General features: G+C 44.4%; 1 protein-coding gene across 3 annotated transcripts in view; it reads right to left on the reverse strand.

Annotated features, from left to right (window-relative positions):
- Window positions 1-14,013, reverse strand: part of LOC117365368 (solute carrier family 22 member 6-A-like) — a 130,275-nt gene extending 116,262 nt beyond the window's left edge. For 2 of the 3 annotated variants that reach the window (XM_033955734.1, XM_033955733.1), the window contains exon 1: window positions 8,257-9,057. In XM_033955734.1, the coding sequence (XP_033811625.1) occupies window positions 8,257-8,640 (384 nt within the window). In that variant the 5' untranslated portion in view covers window positions 8,641-9,057. Of the gene's footprint in view, window positions 1-8,256; window positions 9,058-13,951 lie in introns of those variants that run through there. The other variant, XM_033955735.1, reaches the window with a different exon arrangement.
- Between the last annotated feature and the right edge of the window lie 7,338 nt (window positions 14,014-21,351).

Raw genomic sequence — 21,351 nt, forward strand, 5'->3', positions numbered from 1 at the left:
CAGTTTCCCGCCCCTGATTTTCCAATTAGCAGACGGTGGTCATTTCGTGAATAAAGGATGCTAGGTGGAGCATAAAGGATGGAAATGGCATCGAGATATGATGAAAAGCTTTGAATGTGAGAATAAGCATCTTGAATTGTACACAATAGAGGATAGAAAGCCAATGATATTGGATAAAAAGGGTAGTTATATGTTCTGTCAGCTTCACTTGAGTATAGGCCCAAATAGTCATAAGAACAGCCATACTGGGTCAGACTAATAGTCCATCTAATCCAATCTCCTGTTTCCAACAGTGGCCAATCCAGGTCACAGTACCTGGCAGAAACTCAAATAGTAGCAACATTCCATGCTATCGATCCAAGGCAAGCAGGGCCAGATTCTATAAACAGCTCCTAAGCATGTCATTGTAGGCACTAGGCACTGCTCAGCGCAGTTGTCAATCAACTGCTAGGCCCATTTATAGAGCCATGCCTAGCAACACCTAAGCAGACTTAGGCATCACTAGACAGGCACTGCTCCATTAGGCCAGCTTTCCATTCACCTAATTTGGCGACACCTATGTCAAATGCCTAATGATACCTAACTCAACCATGCCTATTCTCTGTGCATAACCACGCCTACTGTTTAACATAGGCATCGTTAGGTGGCATTAGGCTTGGAAGGGTGCTTCCACGTAGGCATCCTAAGAGTTTGGCACTGAACTCTTAAATTGTTTAATTAATTTTATATTTTTGAATGGCTGATAACTGGTGCAGTCAATTAGTACACTGATTAAGCCAATTTAAAAAATTATGTTCGGCACAAATCCCGAACTTAGGCATCGCTAGGCGGCTGAAATTGGGGTGTCCAGCAGCACCTAATATAGAAGCCATTTATAGAATATGGCCCATAGTGACTTCCCCCATGAATGTCTCAATTTTTCCTCCAGGAGCTTGTCCAAACCGTTCTTAAACATTACTGTAACCACTTTCTTGGAGTAAAAAATATATTTCACCCCATTTGTTGTAAAAGTATTCCCATGTAATTTCATTGAGTGCTACTAGTTTTTGTGCTTTTTTCAAAAGGGTGAAAAATGTATTATTTATTTATTTCATTCATTCATTCATTTTCTATCCCGTTGTCCCCAAAATGCTCAGAACGGCTTACAGATTAAACATACATGTTATATACAGTAGTTGACAGGTTACAACTTGGATTTTCAGCTCTGACAGAAATTAAATTAAAAAAAAAAAAAGAGATAGTGGAAGATGAAATAAGTGCTTGCTTGTCAACTATTGTGCCACGTTTTGAGTTAATTTGCACTCAAAAAACATCCATCAAATTGATTAGCAATTCTATTTTATTTACTTTAGTTTCACCATTGTTACAATTACCTATATGTAGCTTAAAGAACTTTAAATACATAACTCTCAAATTTAATTTTTTGTTGGTTTTGCAATTTTATAATTTCAGTTATAATGTGCTGTGAAAAAAATTTGATCTGTTTAGTGTGCCATAGCTAAATAAAAGTTTGAGAGACCTGGTCTATATTGATAATTAGACAAGCCCTTTTTAAATCTGAGGCTTTCTTCTTCACTTTTTTCCAATTCTAACAGAGGATAATTTACCTCTTTATATGGTTGGATACAGTTGCTTGTAAGCTTGAAATAAAGTTTTTTTTTCATTTTGGATGTGATTGGTTCAAATGATCCTATTGTGGTGAAGATAACTGAATTCACCCACTATTATACTGTTGCCCAATTTGCCAGCTTTCTTAAGCTCTGTAAACATTTCATCTGGCTGCTCATTCTGTCCTGAGGGGTGGTAATATAGCCCTACCTGTATATTCCTTCCCTTCACATATGGAATTTCTATCCATATAGATTCCACATTACTATCTGTGTCATGCAGAATGTTTATTTTGTTTGATTTAATTCCCTATTTAACATATAGTGCAACCCCCCTTCCAATTTGATCTACTCTGTCATTGCGATATAATGTGTACCCAGGTAACACAGTGCACCATTGATTGTCCTCCTTCCACCAGGTCTCTGAAATACCTATTATACCTACCTCTTCATCCCTGCTATATACAGTATTTTCGCGGATATAACGCGCACCCGTGTAAAACGCGCACACGGGTATAGCGCGCAGAAATCACGATGATATGTACAAAAACTTTTGTATACCGCGCTCACGGGTATACCGCGCATGATGCCCGATGCTCCTTTCGCCCGCCCTGACTTTCCGTGCGCTGTCCCGACTCTCCGTTCACCCCCCCTGACTTCCGTACACTGCCCTGACTTTCCGTGCGCTGTCCCGACTCTCCGTTCACCCCCCTGACTTTCCGTGCACTGTCCCCCCTTGAAGTCCTGTCCCCCCTTGAAGGTCTGTCCCCATCCTGAAAGCCTGATGCCCCCCCCCCGACGTCCAATACATCCCCCCCCCCCGGCAGGACCACTCGCACCCCCACCCCGAAGGACCGCCGACTCCCCAACAATATCGGGCCAGGAGGGAGCCCAAACCCTCCTGGCCACGGCGACCCCCCTAACCCCACCCCGCACTACATTACGGGCAGGAGGGATCCCAGGCCCTCCTGCCCTCGACGCAAACCCCCTCCCCCCAACGACCGCCCCCCCCAAGAACCTCCGCCCGTCCCCCAGCCGACCCGCGACCCCCCTGGCCGACCCCCACGACACCCCCACCCGCCTTCCCCGTACCTTTGTGTAGTTGGGCCAGAAGGGAGCCCAAACCCTCCTGGCCACGGCGACCCCCTAACCCCACCCCGCACTACATTACGGGCAGGAGGGATCCCAGGCCCTCCTGCCCTCGACGCAAACCCCCCTCCCCCCCCAACGACCGCCCCCCCCAAGAACCTCCGACCGCCCCCCCAGCCGACCCGCGACCCCCACGACCCCCCCACCCCCCTTCCCCGTACCTTTGGTAGTTGGCCGGACAGACGGGAGCCAAACCCGCCTGTCCGGCAGGCAGCCAACGAAGGAATGAGGCCGGATTGGCCCATCCGTCCTAAAGCTCCGCCTACTGGTGGGGCCTAAGGCGCGTGGGCCAATCAGAATAGGCCCTGGAGCCTTAGGTCCCACCTGGGGGCGCGGCCTGAGGCACATGGTCGGGTTGGGCCCATGTGTCTCAGGCCGCGCCCCCAGGTGGGACCTAAGGCTCCAGGGCCTATTCTGATTGGCCCACGCGCCTTAGGCCCCACCAGTAGGCGGAGCTTTAGGATGGATGGGCCAATCCGGCCTCATTCCTTCGTTGGCTGCCTGCCGGACAGGCGGGTTTGGCTCCCGTCTGTCCGGCCAACTACCAAAGGTACGGGGAAGGGGGGTGGGGGGGTCGTGGGGGTCGGCCAGGGGGGTCGCGGGTCGGCTGGGGGGGCGGTCGGAAGTTCTTGGGGGGGGCGGTCGTTGGGGGGGGGGGGGGGGTTTGCGTCGAGGGCAGGAGGGCCTGGGATCCCTCCTGCCCGTAATGTAGTGCGGGGTGGGGTTAGGGGGTCGCCGTGGCCAGGAGGGTTTGGGCTCCCTTCTGGCCCGATATTGTCGGGAAGTCGGCGGTCCTTCGGGGTGGGGGTGCGAGTGGTCCTGCCGGGGGGGGATGTATCGGACGTCGGGGAGTCGGCCGGGCAAGAGGGCTTGGGCTCCCTCTTGCTCCGATCGTGGATGCGGGTGCGGGTGGGAGCGCGTGCGAGCGGTCGTTCGGGGTGGGGGTGCGAGCGGTCCTGCTGGGGGGGTGAATCGGGCATCGGGCGGGGTGGGAACTATGTTTAAAAACTTTTGTATACCGCGCTCAGGCATATAACGCGCGAGGGGTATGCGCGGTAGGTAAAAACGCGTATAACGCGCGCGTTATATCCGCGAAAATACGGTACTCTTAACTCTCCCATCGCCCATTTTATTTTTTAGGCTTCTAGCATTTGTATATAGACACTTCAAATTGTGGGGTTTTTTCCTTGCATCTACAGGCTGCTGAGAAGTTGAAAGAGATAATCCTGTACTTTGCCATCCTCTTAAACACTCCTAACTTTCTTTCATCATTATTGAAATCTCTTTATTGGGACTCTCTAAATATCCTGCTTCAATAGTATCCTTTAAGGATACTCCACACCAAACCATCTGCTCCTGGATAGCTGTTGGCTCCCCCGCTCCATTTTAGTTTAAAAGCTGTATATCCTTTTTAAATGTTAGCAGCCTGGTTCCATCCTGATTAAAGTGGAGTCCATCCTTTCAGAATAGTCTCCCCCTTTCCCAGAACGTTGCCCAGTTCCTAACAAATCTAAATCCCTCATGCCTGTACAATTGTCTCTACTTGCCTCTTAGGTCCTGCATGTGGATAAAGAGCATTTCCAAAAATACTAACCTAGAGGATGTGAATTTCATTTTTCTATCTAAGAGCCTAAATTTGGCTTCCAGAACCTCCCTCCCAAATTTTCCTATGTCATTGGTACCTACTAGTGCTGCCTGATTCAGGAAAAAATTTTTTTTATTCGATTCAGCCTATTGAATTGGTTTTTCAATTCGATTCGATTCGATTTTCCTGCCCAATTGGGTGGGGTTTTTTCAAACACCCTGGTGGGTTTATTTTATGCCCCTTTGCCTTCTCCTAACCACACTAGCAATGTAGTGTAAACAAAATAAACAAACAAAAAAGACTTTTCCTCTGTCTGTTAAATCCTAGCTCATGTTTGCGGTTTAACACCAGCTCTGGCAGAATACACATTTCAAATCTGACATTTTGTAATCACAAAACAGAAAATGAAATTAATTTTTCTACCTTTTGTTGTCTGATCATTATTCAAATCTTGTTGATCCCAGGCTCTGGTTGTCTTCTGATAACTTGCTTGCCAGGGTCTCCTTCTTTCTTCTTTCTTGTGCTAACCATCCATCTGCCATCCCTGTCCTCCCCTTCCGTTTCCCTTCCCTCCCCAGGAGGTCTGGCATCTTTCCTTTTTTTCGTCTCCCTCCACAGATCCACCTTTTCTTAACTACCCTTTCATCCAGCATCTATCCCCCCTTCCCCACCACCCCAGGGTCCATCATCTCTCCCTTTCTGTAACTTTCATCCCTAAATCCCATGGTCCATCATCTCTCTCCCTCTCCTCTATTTTCAGACCCATTATTTCATCCCCCCCCCCAAGTCCAGCATATGCACATCTCTTTGAACCCCGCCTTCCCTCCCTCCCTCCATGTACTGAAGGCCTGTCCCCCCCTTAAAGGTCTGCATCCCACCCCTGAAGGCTTGTCCCCCCTTGAAGGCCTGCATCCCCCCCGAAGGCCTGCCTGCCTGTCCCCTCCCTTGAAGGTCTGTCCCCTCTGAAGGCCTGCATCTCCCCTTAAAGACCTGTCCCCCCCTTGAAGGCCTGCATCCCACCCCTGAAGGCCTGCCTGCATCCCACCCCCAAAGGCCTGCCTGCCCCCCTTAAAGGCCTGTCCCCACCTGGAAGGCCTGTCTCCCCCCTGGAAGGCCTGTCTCCCCCCCTTGAAGGCCTGTCCCCCCCTTGAAGGCCTGCATCCCCCCCAAAGGCCTGTCTTCCCCCTTGAAGGCCTGTCTGCCCCACCCCGAGGGACTTCTCACCCCACCCCCCACCCTGAAGGACTGCTCAGCCCCCCTGGCCTCCCCGCACCAGCATTAACCTTAACGAAGCAGCCTGCAGCAAGATCGCAATGCCAGCGATCTTAAGTTTGCACTTCTTCAGAGCTGTTTCCTCCGCCGCATTCCCACCCCTCCTCTGATGTCAGAGGAGGGGTGGGACCGTGGCGGAGGAAACAGCTCCGAAGTATTGCAAAGATCGCTGGCAGATGAAGTTTAATGTGGAAAAGTGCAAAGTAATGCATTTAGGCAGAAAGAACAAGGAACATGAGTATAGAATGTCAGGTGCAACTCTGGGTAAGAGTGAACAAGAAAAGGATCTGGGTGTACTGATAGATAGGACCCTGAAGCCATCGGCACAATGCGTGGCAGTGGCAAAGAAAGCAAATAGAATGTTAGGCATGATAAAGAAAGGAATCACGAATAGATCGGAGAAAGTTATAATGCCGCTTTATAGAGCGATGGTGAGACCACACTTGGAATACTGTGTCCAACATTGGTCTCCCAACCTAAAGGATATAAAACTGCTGGAGAGGGTGCAGAGACGAGCAACGAAGCTAACAAAAGGTATCGAGAACTTGGAATACGAGGAATGACTTAGACTGGGATTGTTCTCCCTTGAGAAAAGGAGACTGCGAGGGGATATGATCAAGACTTTCAAAATACTTAAGGGAATCGACAAAATAGAGCAGGACAAAAAATTATTTCCAATGTCTAATGTGACACGGACAAGAGGACATGGACTGAAGCTAAGGGGGGACAAGTCCAGGACGAATATCAGAAAGTTCTGCTTCGCGCAACAGGTGGTGGACACCTGGAATGCTCTCCCAGAGAAGGTTATTGCGGAATCCACCGTTCAAGGATTTAAAATCAAACTAGATGCACATCTCCTTACGAGAGGCATAGAGGGATTTGGGTGAATAAAATTACGCCAGGTGCACACCTGGCTGGGCCTTCGTGTGTGCGGATCACCAGACTTGATGGACTGAAGGTCTGATCCGGAGATGGCAGTTCTTATGTTCTTATGTAATGCAAAACAATTAAGGCCCTCTTTTACAAAGTCGCGCAGCTGAGTGCTCCGTAGCAAATGCTCCGACACTCATTCAATTTTTATGGGCGTCAGAGCATTTACCATGCCGGCCCGCACTGCTGACTTTTGAAAAAGAGGGGGTAAGATAGGTGTTTATTGGATAAACAATGGGAAACCCCCACTTACCCTAGTACTCTGTCACCCTATGAAGTCTCGTCTTGCATCCTCCACTCAGTGTTTATGCCTTTTTTTGCACTGACAATTCCTAAGTGACACAAATGAACATATGTTTCACTGAAGAAAGCACCCAGTCGTAGAACCCATGGCACAAAAACATTGGCAAATACCCTCAAACAACGGTGTACCTGGCTCAGCGACCATCCAGGGCAGAGCATTCCCCTCCTCCAGGCAGTTGGAGGTAACATAGTAACACAGTAAATGGTCCATCCAGTCTGCCCCGTAATCACATGCATTACAATTTCATGATTAAATTAAAATGTCTTTTTTTCTTTGTTATTTCTGGGCCATAGACCTTAGAAGTCTAACCGGTACTGGCCTTAGATTCCAACTACTGGAGTTGACGTTGAAGCTCACTCCAGCCTATCCAAACCATCTCCTTTGTGGGATTCAGACCGCAAAAGTTTGCCCATTCATATTCTATGCTTTTTTGAATTCCATCACAGTTTTCCTCTCCACCACCTCCCTCAGGAGGGCATTCCAGGCATCCACCACCCTCTCTGTGAAAAATCATTTCCTAACATTACTCTTAAGTCTACCACCCCTGAACCTCAATTTATGTCCTCTAAATTGTGCGCGAAGTGGTCAGAGGACCATTGTCCACATGTGTGCAGCATTGGCTCTGCTGTCCCCTGCCTGGATCAGGAAGTTAATGTCAGAGAGGCGGGGGCTGGTGGAGCTGTCAGCCATACACATGCAGACCGCAGCCTCGTAACTGCTCCACGCACCCCCAACAGCCTGTATCTGAGGAGGACCACCCCCACCTGCTGGTAGTGAAACTACAGCATAGCTTTCAGCTTCATAGATGCACACAAGCCCCATAAGAACATAAGAATAGCCTTACTGGGTCAGACCAATGGTCCATCTAGCCCAGTATCCCGTCTTTATGGAGGCCAATCCAAGTCACAAGTACCTGGAAAAAAACCCAAATGGTAGTAGTGTTCCATGCCACCAATCCAGGGCAAGCAGTGGCGTCCCCCATGTCTGTCTCAACAGCAGACTATGGACTTTTCCTCCAGGAACTTGTCCAAAGCTTTTTTTAAACCAGCTACATTAACTGCTCTTACCCCATCCTCTGGCAACGCGTTCCAGAGCTTAATAGTCCAGTGGCACGACAAACCTATGCACCATGACTGGACAAAATAAGTACCTGTATATAATAGTGTAAACCCAATGTGGTATATCAAATACCATCCCCTAAAAATGCCTACTAATAGTAGTCCTAAATGTAGCCATATATAAATCATTGGTCAGTGACATCATGGAAAGGTTGCAGCCTGATTCCCACCCCCCAGTGTCCTCTGCTTCTCTAACAGTTTTTAACATAGTGGAAGTGGCAGATCATCAGACTTTGTAAGATTAGGATCTGTATGTGTGTTTCCCATTGTGTCCGTGTATGTAGTCTTTACCTCGGTGATGATGGTGGAGCTGAATTCACTCCTGTCGTATGTCCACCCATCTCTGCAGGGTTCTGTATCCATCTCTGTGGTGTTACTGATTGTGGCATTGGACTCTAGGAGCCACCACTGAGCCCTGATGTATCGCAGGCACTGAATTGGTCTCCGGGTCCTGTCCATTGGGGTGAAGACTCTCACATGCTCTGCTAGGTCCCAGTCAGTACTGGCATTGTCCCTGGGATGCGGCCGGCAGTGGTGCCCAGGAACTGCAGCCGTGAAATTCTGCAGAAGGTTGTGACTTGCCATCATCAGGGTAGGGATGGAAAGCAGTAAAACGTTGACAATCTGGAAACGCCCCATGCCGCCTACCTGCTCCAGGAGATCTGGAAAAGTCATCACGCCGGCAGTTCTAGATTACTGTAGAATACACTCCAAGATTTCCAATAGGAGAGGCAGATGTCCAGGAAGCCAATGGCAAATGACACTTTGCTTGCTTGAAAACACAGAAGAATCGCTTGCTATCACAGGGAGTCACTGTCTTTGAAGCAGAGTCCTAAGCTGACTTAATATCTTTTGGAGTTGGCACAAGCCTTTCATACCTCCTTCTCCCCTCTGAAATGTCCCCGAATAACTTATATGTGCTGTCCTTCTTCTCTTGAGTCCTTGTGCCTGCAGTTGTACCAGGCCTCATCACGAAACGATAGAGAAATTTCTCTCCTCTACCATACCTAAACCCTTTCCAAAACACAGTCCCATCTAGCTGCCTGCCAACCTTTAGGCTGCATAGGGAGGGGGAAAATCCAGCCAGCTGAAGAGGTCTTGTGAGGAAAAGGAATCGTGCAAGGTGGTATTTAAATCTTGAAAGGACCAAGTTAGAAGGTGGGGGTAGTAAATTCCATCCAAAGATTTCATAAGAGGTTTAATCAGCTGCTCAAGTTAAAGTGTTACTTCAGTTTCTGAGGGATTAACTGGGGAAGGAAAGAAGCCAGAGTAAAGGAATTCTGGTAATGGGGAGTGGGGGCGTAAACATCAGTAGGTGAAAGGATTATGGCCCTTATCTGATGATTTGGAGGGCATCGGGGAAAGGTGCATGTGTTTTGCATTAATATTTAGGGGACAGAGGTCCTCCATACTATGATGGTTTCCCTAAAACTAGAAACAGAGAGAAAAATTGGGCAGAAAGCATCCTGTTGCCACATTAGGATGCCTGCCCCTTGGCTCCATAATTCCTAAATTTGGCTTGTTCTCCTAAGTCTAGCAGGGGATAAGCAAGCTGCAGCCCTATTCCAGGGATTCTCCACTTTTCCACAGCAAGCTACATTACAGCAACATTTGTTCCTTCTGCTGTTTCATGACAGATGTGTTTCTGAGCTACTCAGCCCTTCCACCAGTCCCTGGAGTCCAGGATTATCAGCTGAGGTGTATGCTGCCAGCTGTTATCCTCAGCCTGCAGCAGACCCTGCACCCTTTCTTCCATTCCTCTCAAATTCCTACTCCTTTGCAGCAATCCCATTCCACAGCTCGCTGCCGTTTCATAACAGATGTATTACTGTGCCACTCGGCCCTTCCAGATTTATCAGCTGAGGTGTAGACGGTCAGGGTCAGGGAGGCGTTGGTTCATGATAACATTAACTTCAGAAAGTTTATCAGCAAGATCCTGTTAAACTGTTCAGATACTGAATTTGAAATGGTGCATGTCAGCCAAACCACAATCCTCTGCTCTTGGAGCCATTCAGTTAATATTCTAAGCCAGTGTCTCTCAAACATTTTTAGCTCCTGCACACTAAACGGAGAAAATGTTTTCCATAGCACATTATAACAGAAATTATAAAATCGCCCCGGTATTTCTTTAAAGTATTTCTTTAACAAAATTTCAGAAGATAATAAATGAGTCACTGGAAAATTAACCAAATGGAGGTTCCTCACTCTATTCATATTTTCTAACATTTCCATTTTAGAATGTAGCACTGTAGAATCCTTAACAGCAAATACTGAGACAGATTGCAATGTATTACTTTGAGTTTCTACCGCACTTAATCTTTTATCCAAGCAACTTAAATTGGAATCCACATTCACAAATTTTTGAGAAACAGACTGTGAATAGTCCAGTGTTTGTTTCATAGATTCTCTGAGAAACCCTTCAACTCTAGAAATACCTAACCACAAATCTTTAAGGGTAATATCTTGTTTTTCCGCTGCTAGTGGTTGATCTTTTACAGCACCTGAAAATTCAGGTAATTTAATATTCCACAAAAGAAAATACAATCCGACCAGGAGGAGGACCATCTGGTCACAAATGAAATAAATCTGACAGAATTTTTGGAAGATAGTCAAGATGTGATTCAGAGTAGGTCCACTATGGTAATAACATGCATGAGTGAGATAGATAAAATGTTAATAATGAAACTTTACTTTAAAAATAGATTGACAAAATTCTGTGGAGATTAAGTTAGGATTTTTCCTGATGTCTCAAGAGCTACGCATTTAAAGAAGGAAATAATTTTTGAAACTAAGAAAAAGAGTTTTAGCTCTTGAGGCATCATTCTATCTAAAATTTCCATGTAAATGCCTTGTTAAATTACAGGATATCGAATATGTTTTTTGGGACCCCATTCAATTACAACAATTTTTAATGGCCAGAGAACAGAAATAAGGTTTGTTGATTTAATGTTTCATTACTGAGAAAGTTGGAGGATGTCAGAGTCCCATAAATAATGAATGGTTAGGATTCATATGAAACCGAACCTATTCTTAGTTTTCTTTGTATTTAAGTTAGGTAATATAAAAGTATGGCTCCCCAGTTTTGTGGGCTTGAAAAGGAATTTTGTGTTATATATATATATGAATGTTAAATTTTGTGTAAGAATCCTTTTTCTTTGATATCAGTTGATATTAAATGTGTAAAAATTTTGCATAAATTAAAAAAAAAAGAAATTATAAAATTGCAAAACAAACAAAAAATTAAATTAGAGAGTTATTTATTTAAAGTTCTTTAAGCTACGTATGGGTAATTGTAACAATGGTGAAACTAAAGTAGAACAGAATTGCTAATCAATGCGATGGATGTGCTTGTTTTTGAGTGCAAATTAACTCAAAACATGGCATGATAGGTGACAAGCAAACACGCGTTTCATCATCCACCATCTGTAGTCATTCTCTTTTTATCAATTTAATTTCTGTCAGAGCTGAAACTCCAAGTTTGCAGAGATAAGAAGATCCATACGGTGGCTTGATTGCTTTGTTTCTCAAGTTAGGATAACTACCACATAAAAAAGTAAAACTAAAATTATTTGACGTTAGTTTTCAAGGACCAAACATGTCTGGGCAGTTGAATCCTTATGCACACAGACTCTAATAACATTGACTGACTCTTGTGTATGCGAAGTTCATATCATCCAATCTAATGTATAGTTATGAAGGAAATTTATGCAGAGAGTTAACCAAGGACCTGTCTAAATATCAGCTGGTGCACAGTTGACTTCTGAGTCCCATCTTGAAGTAGTTCTACCCTCTCCCTCCTCCCACCTTAATGGAATGCACCAATGCTGCCCCAATCCTGCCTCTGTCCCATCACCCCCAGAACAAGATGAACACCCCCACCACCACCACCATTCAGTCCTCCCTCCCACCACCCTGGAACAAGAAGAGACCCCCTCCCTCTGATTTTTTTTTTTGCCTCCCACTCCCTAATAAGGCAAGACCCTCCCCCCAGGTCCTCTTTCCCCACTCACAATATATCACCATTTGGCCTACCTAAAGTCCCTGGAGTTACATTTTTGGTGATGAGGACAGGAGTGAATCCCACTCACTTCTGCCCCTTGTGGCTGTCTCATGAGTACCTGAGTGTTCTGAGGCTACAATGAGAGGTCACTGTTATGCCCTGACAGCCCTGCACTAGTTTTATGACTCAGCTCTAAGATGTGTTTAATGCTATTCTCATTTTTAGAACCTTAATGCTACAGTTCTTTCCTGTTATGGTGTGTAAAGTTTAAACTAGTCATTGTAGGTAATGTAGGCTCATGCCCATTGTAACCATCCTTGCTTACCTGTAAAAGCTAGTGGTATTTCCCCTGTAAGACCTCCTCCCTTTTTCTCAGCTAAACCTGAATCCTTTGTCTTACTTCTGTGCCTTTTGCTCTCCTTTACTTCTGTGCCCTGATGGGTCAGTTAAGGTGTGACCTTTCCTTAACACCTCTGGCCAAGTTCTGTTCCCATTGGTCTCACCTGAACTTTCCCCCTGCAATGTGGATGCTCTTTCCAAACCCTTTGTTCAGAGCTCTTTCTTTCTCCTGCCTCCATCATAATAATAATAATAATAATAACTTTATTTTTCTATACTACCATAATCTTGCGACTTCTAGGCGGTTCACAGAGAAGAATAGCTGTACAATCAGCGAATTACAACATACAGATAGAGAAGGGGGTCTCAGAGCAATCAGTGATTAAATGGTGTAAATTAGCAAGAAGAATGATATATATAGGTTACATATAATTTTAACATGTTACATTGAAATGGTTGGAAAAACCAACGAATAGCAGAATACAAATGAGAAGAGTCAGAGAATACGGAATACCAAGTACCGTTAATGGGGAAAAAAGTAGAATCAGTATGATGAGCGGTAGCTTTGAAAGGGGGGGAGGAAGTCTGGCTATGGAATAAATTTATTGAACAGAGTGGTCTTTAATTCTTTTCAAAAAGCGCCGTATGTCAACCTGGTGCCGTCAATGAGGTGGCCTAGCCAGGTTTGCTGCCTACCAGCTTGAAACTTGAATGTTCTATCTAGAAAGGTTCAGTATCTGCAGCCTGTAATCTTCGGGTAGGCACATTGCTGGTCTCCCTGAATAAAGACTGCCTTTTTCACCTTAAGTCATCCATCACACGCTTGCATGATCTTTTATCTAGCCCAGGGGTGGGAAAACTTTTTGACTTCTGGGCTACTATGGGTTCTTAAATTTGACAGAGGGGCCGGGCAACCCGGGGGGAAGGGGGGGGGACAATCCAGGTCACAAGTACCTGTTAGAAACCCAAACAGTAGCTGACTTATGTTTTTACAAAGTGTCTGTAACATATATGGCTTTCTCCCTGAAGGACTGGGTGGCTGAAACCAGTTTTGAGAATCTGGGCCTTTGATTCAGCTACTTTGTTTTTAAGATCCTTCAGCTCTGAGCACTCATACTGGGGATACTCATATTTCTCTACAGATTTGGGCTCTCCTCCAAGATTATGATAGTCCCTATAGAATTGGGGCTGTAGCCAAGATAGTGATATCTTCAGGTACTGTGAGATTTTCTCCAGAGTTGCTAGTCTTACCAATCTGTACAGGCTTCGAGACAAGAGCTGCAATATTTATTGGGACTTAGGCAGGTTTAAAAAAAAAAATAAAATTCCCAAGTATATTCCCTCTGCTGCACATGATCCAGACAAAAAAGTCAGTATGATGAGAGTCAACACAAGGGCTTCACATTTTACTGAGAAGTGAATAAAAAGAAAGGCTTAAAACTCCAAACACTGATATTTCACTGCTTTCAGCTTTTGGCTCTTCCAGGTGGAATCTATGAGCTCCCTTCGAGTTGGCACCTATGAAAAATGGGCCTAATAGAGGTGGTTCCATTACACGTCAAACAAACCTGAACTTAATGTTCCAGTCAAATAAATGAGCTATCCCTCTCGCCCTCCCCAGCGACTTGTGCAGCAACCCTACCTTACCCTTTATAATGAGTTGAGTTGAGCCGAGATGACAGCCAGGTCCGGAGTTTCCCACTTCCGCAGACTGTGCAGTGGGGACCCCACCACCCTGCTGCTCACTGCGAGGATCTAGCAAAGCCCAGCGACTCACTTCCTGTGCATGGTGTCCCGTGACTACATTTCCTGAGGTCAAACGATCAACATCTACTAATAATTCCCTCACTTAAAATTATTAATACACAGCAGCAATTCAATTTTTCTATCACAGCCCCCCCCCCCTCATACATGGAATTCCCTCCCTATTTATTTAAGGGAAGAACGCAATTTAGACAGATTTGAGAGCAAATTAAAAAGCTTTCTTTTTAAGGATGCATTGGATAGTTAGAAAGGGAAGGGGTAAAACACAGACCTGACGGACCTCGCGAATCTAAACCCGCACAGCCTTAAAAATCTGAGGTCCGTGCCGTTTGAAGTTAGTTTCTGGCTCTGACAGACCTCGATGACATTGTAGTGCTGACGGATCCGTCTCAGCATAGGGATGGAAAAGTATTAGAATCCGTCAGCACTACAATGTCATCGAGGTCTGTCAGAGCCGATTTACTGGGGCTGCAGGAAACCAGTTTAAAGGATTCGTTTTAGAGCCGCTCCAGCACTAGTCTCTGGCTCTGACAGACCTCGGTGACATTTTAGTGCTGACGGATCCTAATACTTTCCCCTCCCTATGCTGAGACGGATCTGTCAGCACTAAATTGTCACCGAGGTCTGTCAGAGCCATTAACTAACTACAAGCGGCATGGACCTCAGATTTTTAAGGACGTGCGGGTTTAGATCCGCGAGGTCCGTCAGGTCCGCGTTTTACCCCTTCCCAGTTAGAAAGCCTGATTAGGAGTCTCATTTCAATTCCACTTCATACATTGCTCTCTCCCTTCCTATTGTTTTTTCCCCATAAGTGTCTTATTTACTATCAACAATTTGTATTTCTCTTCCCATCCTTTCCTTTTGTTTTAATATGTTTGTAAGGTTAGTCTTTAATATGTTTTGCAAGGTTGAGTTTTTACCGTTTGTTTTGTTGCCCCCTAAAAATTTGTAATTTCATTGATGTGTACATCGCTTAGAATTTTGAATAAGTGATCAATCAAATTTATAATAAACTTGAAACTTAAACTTGAACATAGGCATCTGCACTATACAGTGGGCCAGGAAAATCCCAGCCTACATTGCCGATACCTATGTTTTCTGGTAGGCCCTATTAGCCACAATTCTGGACATGTCACCTAAACATGATTGACATGTGGTTTTTTTTAGATGGCTGCTGATTTAGACACAGTTTAAAGCGGGGGTAGAGAACTCCGGTGCTCGAGAGCCGTATTCCAGTTGGGTTTTCAGGATTTCCCCAATGAATATGCATTGAAAGCAGTGCATGCAAATAGATCTCATGCATATTCATTGGGGAAATCCTGAAAGCCCGACTGGAATACGGCTCTCGAGGACCGGAGTTCTCTACCCCTGGTTTACAGAATCTGGCCTTAAGGGTCAAAATGTCTATATAGGTCATTTTCAGGAAAAAAAAAAAAAACAACAAATAGATGTCTTGTGGTTTCGAAAATGGACATTTTCTCTACTGGATTTTTGAACAACTTTCTCAAAACGTCCAAACTCAGCCATCCTATCGAAAATCCCCCTCTGGGTATCTAAATGGCAGATATTTAATGTGGACAAGTGGAACGTGATACACATAAGGAAAAATAATCCCAAACACAGGTACAAAATGTCAGATTCTCAATTAAGAGTCACTACCAGAGATAAAGATCTTGGAGTCAGCCCAGCCCACCACAGCTGTTAAAAAGCAAACAGAATGCTAGGATCATTTGCAAAGGAACTGAGAACAAATTTAGAATATCATTATGCTTCTGTATTGGTCCCAGTGCAACCACACTTTTAAGTATTACATACAGCTTTGGTTACCCATCTGAAAAAGGATATAACACAACTAGGTAGTAGAGGTTTAGAAAAGGGTGCCAAAAATGACAAGGGGGATGGAACACCTCCCTTATGGAGAGAGATTAAACAGATTAGGGCTCTTCAGCCAGGAGAAAAGACAATTGATAGGGACTATGACGGGAGTTTATCATGAGTTGGGTGGAGCAGTTAAATAGAGAAATGATTGTTTAACCTGAATAAAAGCACAAAACAATAGGACTCTAACGACACTAATGACTGAAGACTGAAAACAAATCATGCAAAGAATAATTTCATGCAGCACCGTGGCATTTACAACAAAAAGTGCAATTGTACAGGCCACTGTGTCAGTTGAGATCTCCTACTGATAGATGTATGTCTGTGCCAGATTTGAACAAGACTCATTATGCAGAGAGAACAGCGTGTGCATTTTCTATAATAGGTCCATTCTTGTGGAATAAGCTCCCAGGGCACATTCACTTCTCTACATCTTTCCAGCAACTTAAGAACGTGTTAAAAATACATTTATTCATACAGACTTTTCCCATTGAGTAATGCTAAGATCTTTTCCTGACCGATGTGTCTCTGCATCAGATTGGAAAGGGGTGGCAGAATGTGCATTCTTCAAAGGGAAAGGTGAGGTTATTATTATAGAATAAGCTTCTAGGGCAGTGGTTCCCAACCTTGTCCTGGAGGATCACCAGGCCAATCGGGGTTTCAGGCTAGCCCTAATGAATATGCATGAGAGAGATTTGCATATAATGGAGGTGCCAGGCATGCAAATATGCTCCATGCATATTCATTAGGGCTATGGTGGTCCTCCAGGACAGGGTTGGGAACCACTGTTCTAGGGCATGTTTGTTTTTTTACATACTCGTATTAAAGATATTCTTGCTTGTGCAGATTGTTCCTATTCTGTAATTTTATTTAATTATTATACAGGCTCTTTTGTTAGATTTGGTTCATTTGTTTGCCTGTGTTGTTTACGTATGTTTTATTGCATACCACTTAGGGCTCCTTTTATCAAACCGCGCTAGCGGGGTTAGCGCGCGTGACTTTTAATCACGTGCTAACCCCCGCGCTGGCCAAAAAAACTACCTCCTGCTCAAGGCAGGCGTTAGCGGCTAGCACGGGCGGCGGTTTAATGCACGCTATTATGCACGTTAAACCGCGAGCGCGGCTTGATAAAAGGAGCCCTTAGTTTTAGGTGTTTAAAAAAAAATAATTGAGCTGCGGAATCTGTTGGCTGGGGATATGATCAAGATGACTAACACGGTTCAAAAGAGATTTGGACAAGCTCTTGGAGGAAAACTCCATAAAAGATTGCCAGGCAGGTAGAAGAGGCATTGCTCGTCTTTGCAAATGAGCTATGTAGGGATTGCCCAAAGATCTTGCCAGGTACTTGTGGCCTGGATTGGCCACTGTTGGAAACAGGATACTGGGCTTAATGGACCTTTGGTCTGTCCCAGTATGTCAACTCTTATGTTCTTAAGGATATCTGACACCCCAGTCAAACCTTTATCCGTGCACCCCACTATCCCTCCCCACCCTAGAGGTGGCTCAAGCTTTTATGTTTATTAACAAGCCTGATACACCGCCTTTCGCAGATATAATAGCAAAGTGATTCACAATTCTTCAAGGAATTGGATCAATAAGTGCCAAATACAAAATGTTATTCCAGAAACCAGTTGTGGATCAACATCAGACACATGAATGATTAAGGAGGGATGAATTGAAACCTAAGGATGAGCAACTGATAGCTGCAGCCCAGGACAGCGGATTACAGAATAGATGGTTTACTGCAAGCATTGAAACATAATAATTGTAATGTATTTATCTATTTATTTTTTTGTGGTTGGTGGGCTTCTTTACACATCCAGGGGAGGGTGGGGGGTGAGAAAGGTATTTGGCTATTAAAATTACTTGATTATAATATATTCAAATATATTTTATTGAGCTCAACAAAAGCAGCAAACAAGAAACAAACCAAGAACAAGCGAGCTCAGCATTTTAAATAACAACACCCAATCCCCACAAGGCACAGGCCCCAAAAGAAACCCCCCCGACCAACACAACCCTACCCAAAAGAAACCCCGCCCCCAGGGTCCTCCTTCCAAGTACAGCTCAGGCAGATAAAACAAACAATGGTCAGGCTAACCAGATATATCAAAAGAAAACAGAATACAGAAATTCAACAGTTCAACAAGCGGCTTCGAGCCAGCGGGGTCATAGTCGTCCAAAATGGTTCCCAGGTGCGTTGAAACATACGGCCTGGGAGAGAAGAAAGGTCGTTCACATCTCTCCCTTCCCAAATCAAGAGGGTAATCATCCGACAACTCCAAAGAGAGTAATCCGGAGCATCGTCCTCAAGCCAGTTCAGCAATATACATTTCAGAACCACTAGAACAGTCCATTCTAGGAAAGCAGCAGCTCCCTGCACCCGAGGGAAATAATGAGGAATAGTTCCAAATAATAACAAAGGGGAGCGGCGAATAGTAATTTTCCAAATGCGCTCCACAAAGACAAAAACAGCATTCCAAAAAGCTTGAACATTAGGGCAAGTCCAGAACATGTGTCCTAAGCCCGCTTCGGGAGCCTGGCAACGGAGACAGGCAGCAGTTTCCCGATGGGGGACTTGATTATAATATTATAATTACATAATTTGACTTCTTGTATTAAATCTGGAAAGGGGGGGAGAAAATGATTGTTATAAGTATAAATTGTATGTTTAATAATGCATTTTATGAAATATTTATGTTCAGATAATTGTATTGCATTGTCTAAGTTTTGAAAATCAATAAAGATTTATAAAAAAAAGCTGGTGCAGCAAACATCTTAAATTCTGTGAGAAAGAGCTAAAAACAGCTACTCTTCTCATGACTGGCTGTGAAATGCTGTTGGCTGTGTAGCAGCAAAAAAGAGCTTCACGTCACTGTTTCTTTTGAATCTAACGCCATTGTTCAACATCATATGGTTCTTGATACGTGGAATATTATACAATTTGGACCCCTGAGGAAGAAGTGTTTTTCGAAACACAGACCATGTCAGGTCCTGTCTTCTTATTACAGAGAACCATTCTTTGGCAAACATTTTATGGACTCCAATAAAGTTCCTGTGTTTCGTACATTGTTTTGCAGTATAGTACTCCTCCAATATTCGCGGGGGTTCCATTCCAGGAACCCCCGTGAATGTTGAAAAACCGCGAATACAGTTTTTAGCAGAGGAGACAGGAGAGGGCAGCCAGAGAGGCAGGAGAGGGCAGCTGGAGCGCCGGCGAGTGAAGGAAATCATTATAAACATAAAAAGTAAAAAATATCTTCCCGTACAATCGGATGCCATCTTTTGATTGTCTTCTTGAAAACATATTTCATAATGCAAATGATAACAAAATCTGCAATAGACACCCCTGACGTTGTGAATAACACGAGGAAAGACCTAGCAAAGCTTGAAGAATGGTCTGAAATTCAGCAGCTAAGATTTAATGCTATGAAATGCAAGGTCGTGCATTTGGGCTGCAAAACCCTGTACAGTTTAGGAGGTGAAAATCCTTTGTGCACATAGGAAGAGCAGGACTTGATAGTATGTGATGATCTTAACTTTTCTGATCCAGAGGATGCAGGAGAGGTGCTGAACCCTGCAGTCCTTCCTCAGTTGCAAGGCATCCTTCCTAAGGGAAGTAGATGATGTGCTGAGGCCCTTGATGCTCTGTGTGTCTGGGCTTGTAATATTTTCAGCATCAGAATGGGACACAACCACTTATGGACGTTGTAACATGCGTATTTAAGATAAGTGTTGAATCTATGATTTTATAGTTCAGAAAGATGGGGCTCCTTTTATCAAGGTGCGCTACGGGGGTTAGCGCGTCGGACATTTCATCACGTGCTAACCCCCGCGGCACACCAATAAACTAACACCTCGTCAATGGAGGCATTAGCAACTAGCGCAGCAGGCGGTTGAACGTGTGGTATTCCGTGCGTTAACCGCCCACCGCAGCTTGATAAAAGGAGCCCCAAGTTTATTTGGGGATGTATTTGAATGTGAAAACAGCTTTCCCATAATGATTTGGAGTCTCTAAATATAACCAAATGGGAAATTTATTACATCCTAAATCATGGAATGGAAAGCAGGGCACGTCCAATTACAGAGGGACAGATTACACACAATCCTGCTCTCATAACTTACTCTGGTAGAATTATGCTTTCACGGATTAGCCAAGTTATTAACACAACCATTAGATGGCGATATAACACAGAGTTTGCAAAATATAAGCTATATACAGTATACAGAGCAGTCATGTTAAGAGATATCAGGATACCTGATAACATGGTATTCTGTTAAAATGTGAGTGATGTTCTAAAAAAAAAAAAAAAGTTTGCATGACTGTGCCAAAAGAAAGATAATTAATAAGACCCCAAATGCTCAATTTCAATGTCACATACAATGCTTGCAAGAGAAAACCATTTTTCTGAGAATAGCTTAGATAAAAGATGCAAGGTTTCTCCAGCTAAACTGTAAAGACTCCATTACATATTTTTTAAAGTTCCATACCATAAATTACATTTTGCACGGGAAATGAACTCAAACTTCTTTTGAATGTACTTCTGGGGACTTTTTATCCTTCTAGAGTGTGACATAAGAACATAAGCATCGCCTCTGCCGAGTCAGACCATGGGCCCATCCTACCCAGCAGTCCGCTCCCGCGGCGACCCGCCCAGGTCCATGACCTGTAAGTGATCTTACTAAAACTTTTTATTCCCTAATCATTTAATATCCTGTATAGTAACCCTCTATATACCCTTCAATCCCCTTTTCCTTCAGGAAATCATCCAATCCCATTTTGAAACCCCAAATCGTACTCTGCCCTACCACCTCCTCTGGAAGCACATTCCAGCTGTCCACCACCCTCTGAGTGAAGAAGAACTTCCTAGCATTGGTTCTGAATCTGTTTCCTTTCAATTTTTTTGAATGCCCTCTTGTTTTTGTTGCCCCCGCTAGTCTGAAGAATCTGTCCCTCTCTACCTTCTCTATACCTTTCATGATCTTATAAGTTTCTATCATGTCCCCTCTAAGTCTCCGTTTTTCCAGGTTAAAGCTACAGCCTCAGTTGTGGGTTCAAATCTATGCTGCTCCTTGTGACCCTGGGCAACTCACTTAATCCCCCCATTGCCCCAGGTTCATTAGACAGATTGTGAGCCCACTGAGACAGACAGGGGAAAACACTTGAGTACCTGAATAAATTCATGTAAACAATTCTGAGCTCCCTTGGGAAAACGGTATAGAAAATTGAATAAATAAATACTAGAGATCAAACTATTAAAACTTTGGAGTAGATATTCAGCTGGTGGCAGTGAGCATTTTTTCAGCTGCTGCTGGTGATATTCAGTGCCAGACCGTGCCCATTACCCAGGCACCAGTACTGGACATCTGAATTCATGCAGCTAGTTCTCTCTTATGCAGTTACG

Source organism: Geotrypetes seraphini, chromosome 8, assembly GCF_902459505.1.
Source record: "Geotrypetes seraphini chromosome 8, aGeoSer1.1, whole genome shotgun sequence".
Classification (NCBI taxonomy): domain Eukaryota; kingdom Metazoa; phylum Chordata; class Amphibia; order Gymnophiona; family Dermophiidae; genus Geotrypetes; species Geotrypetes seraphini.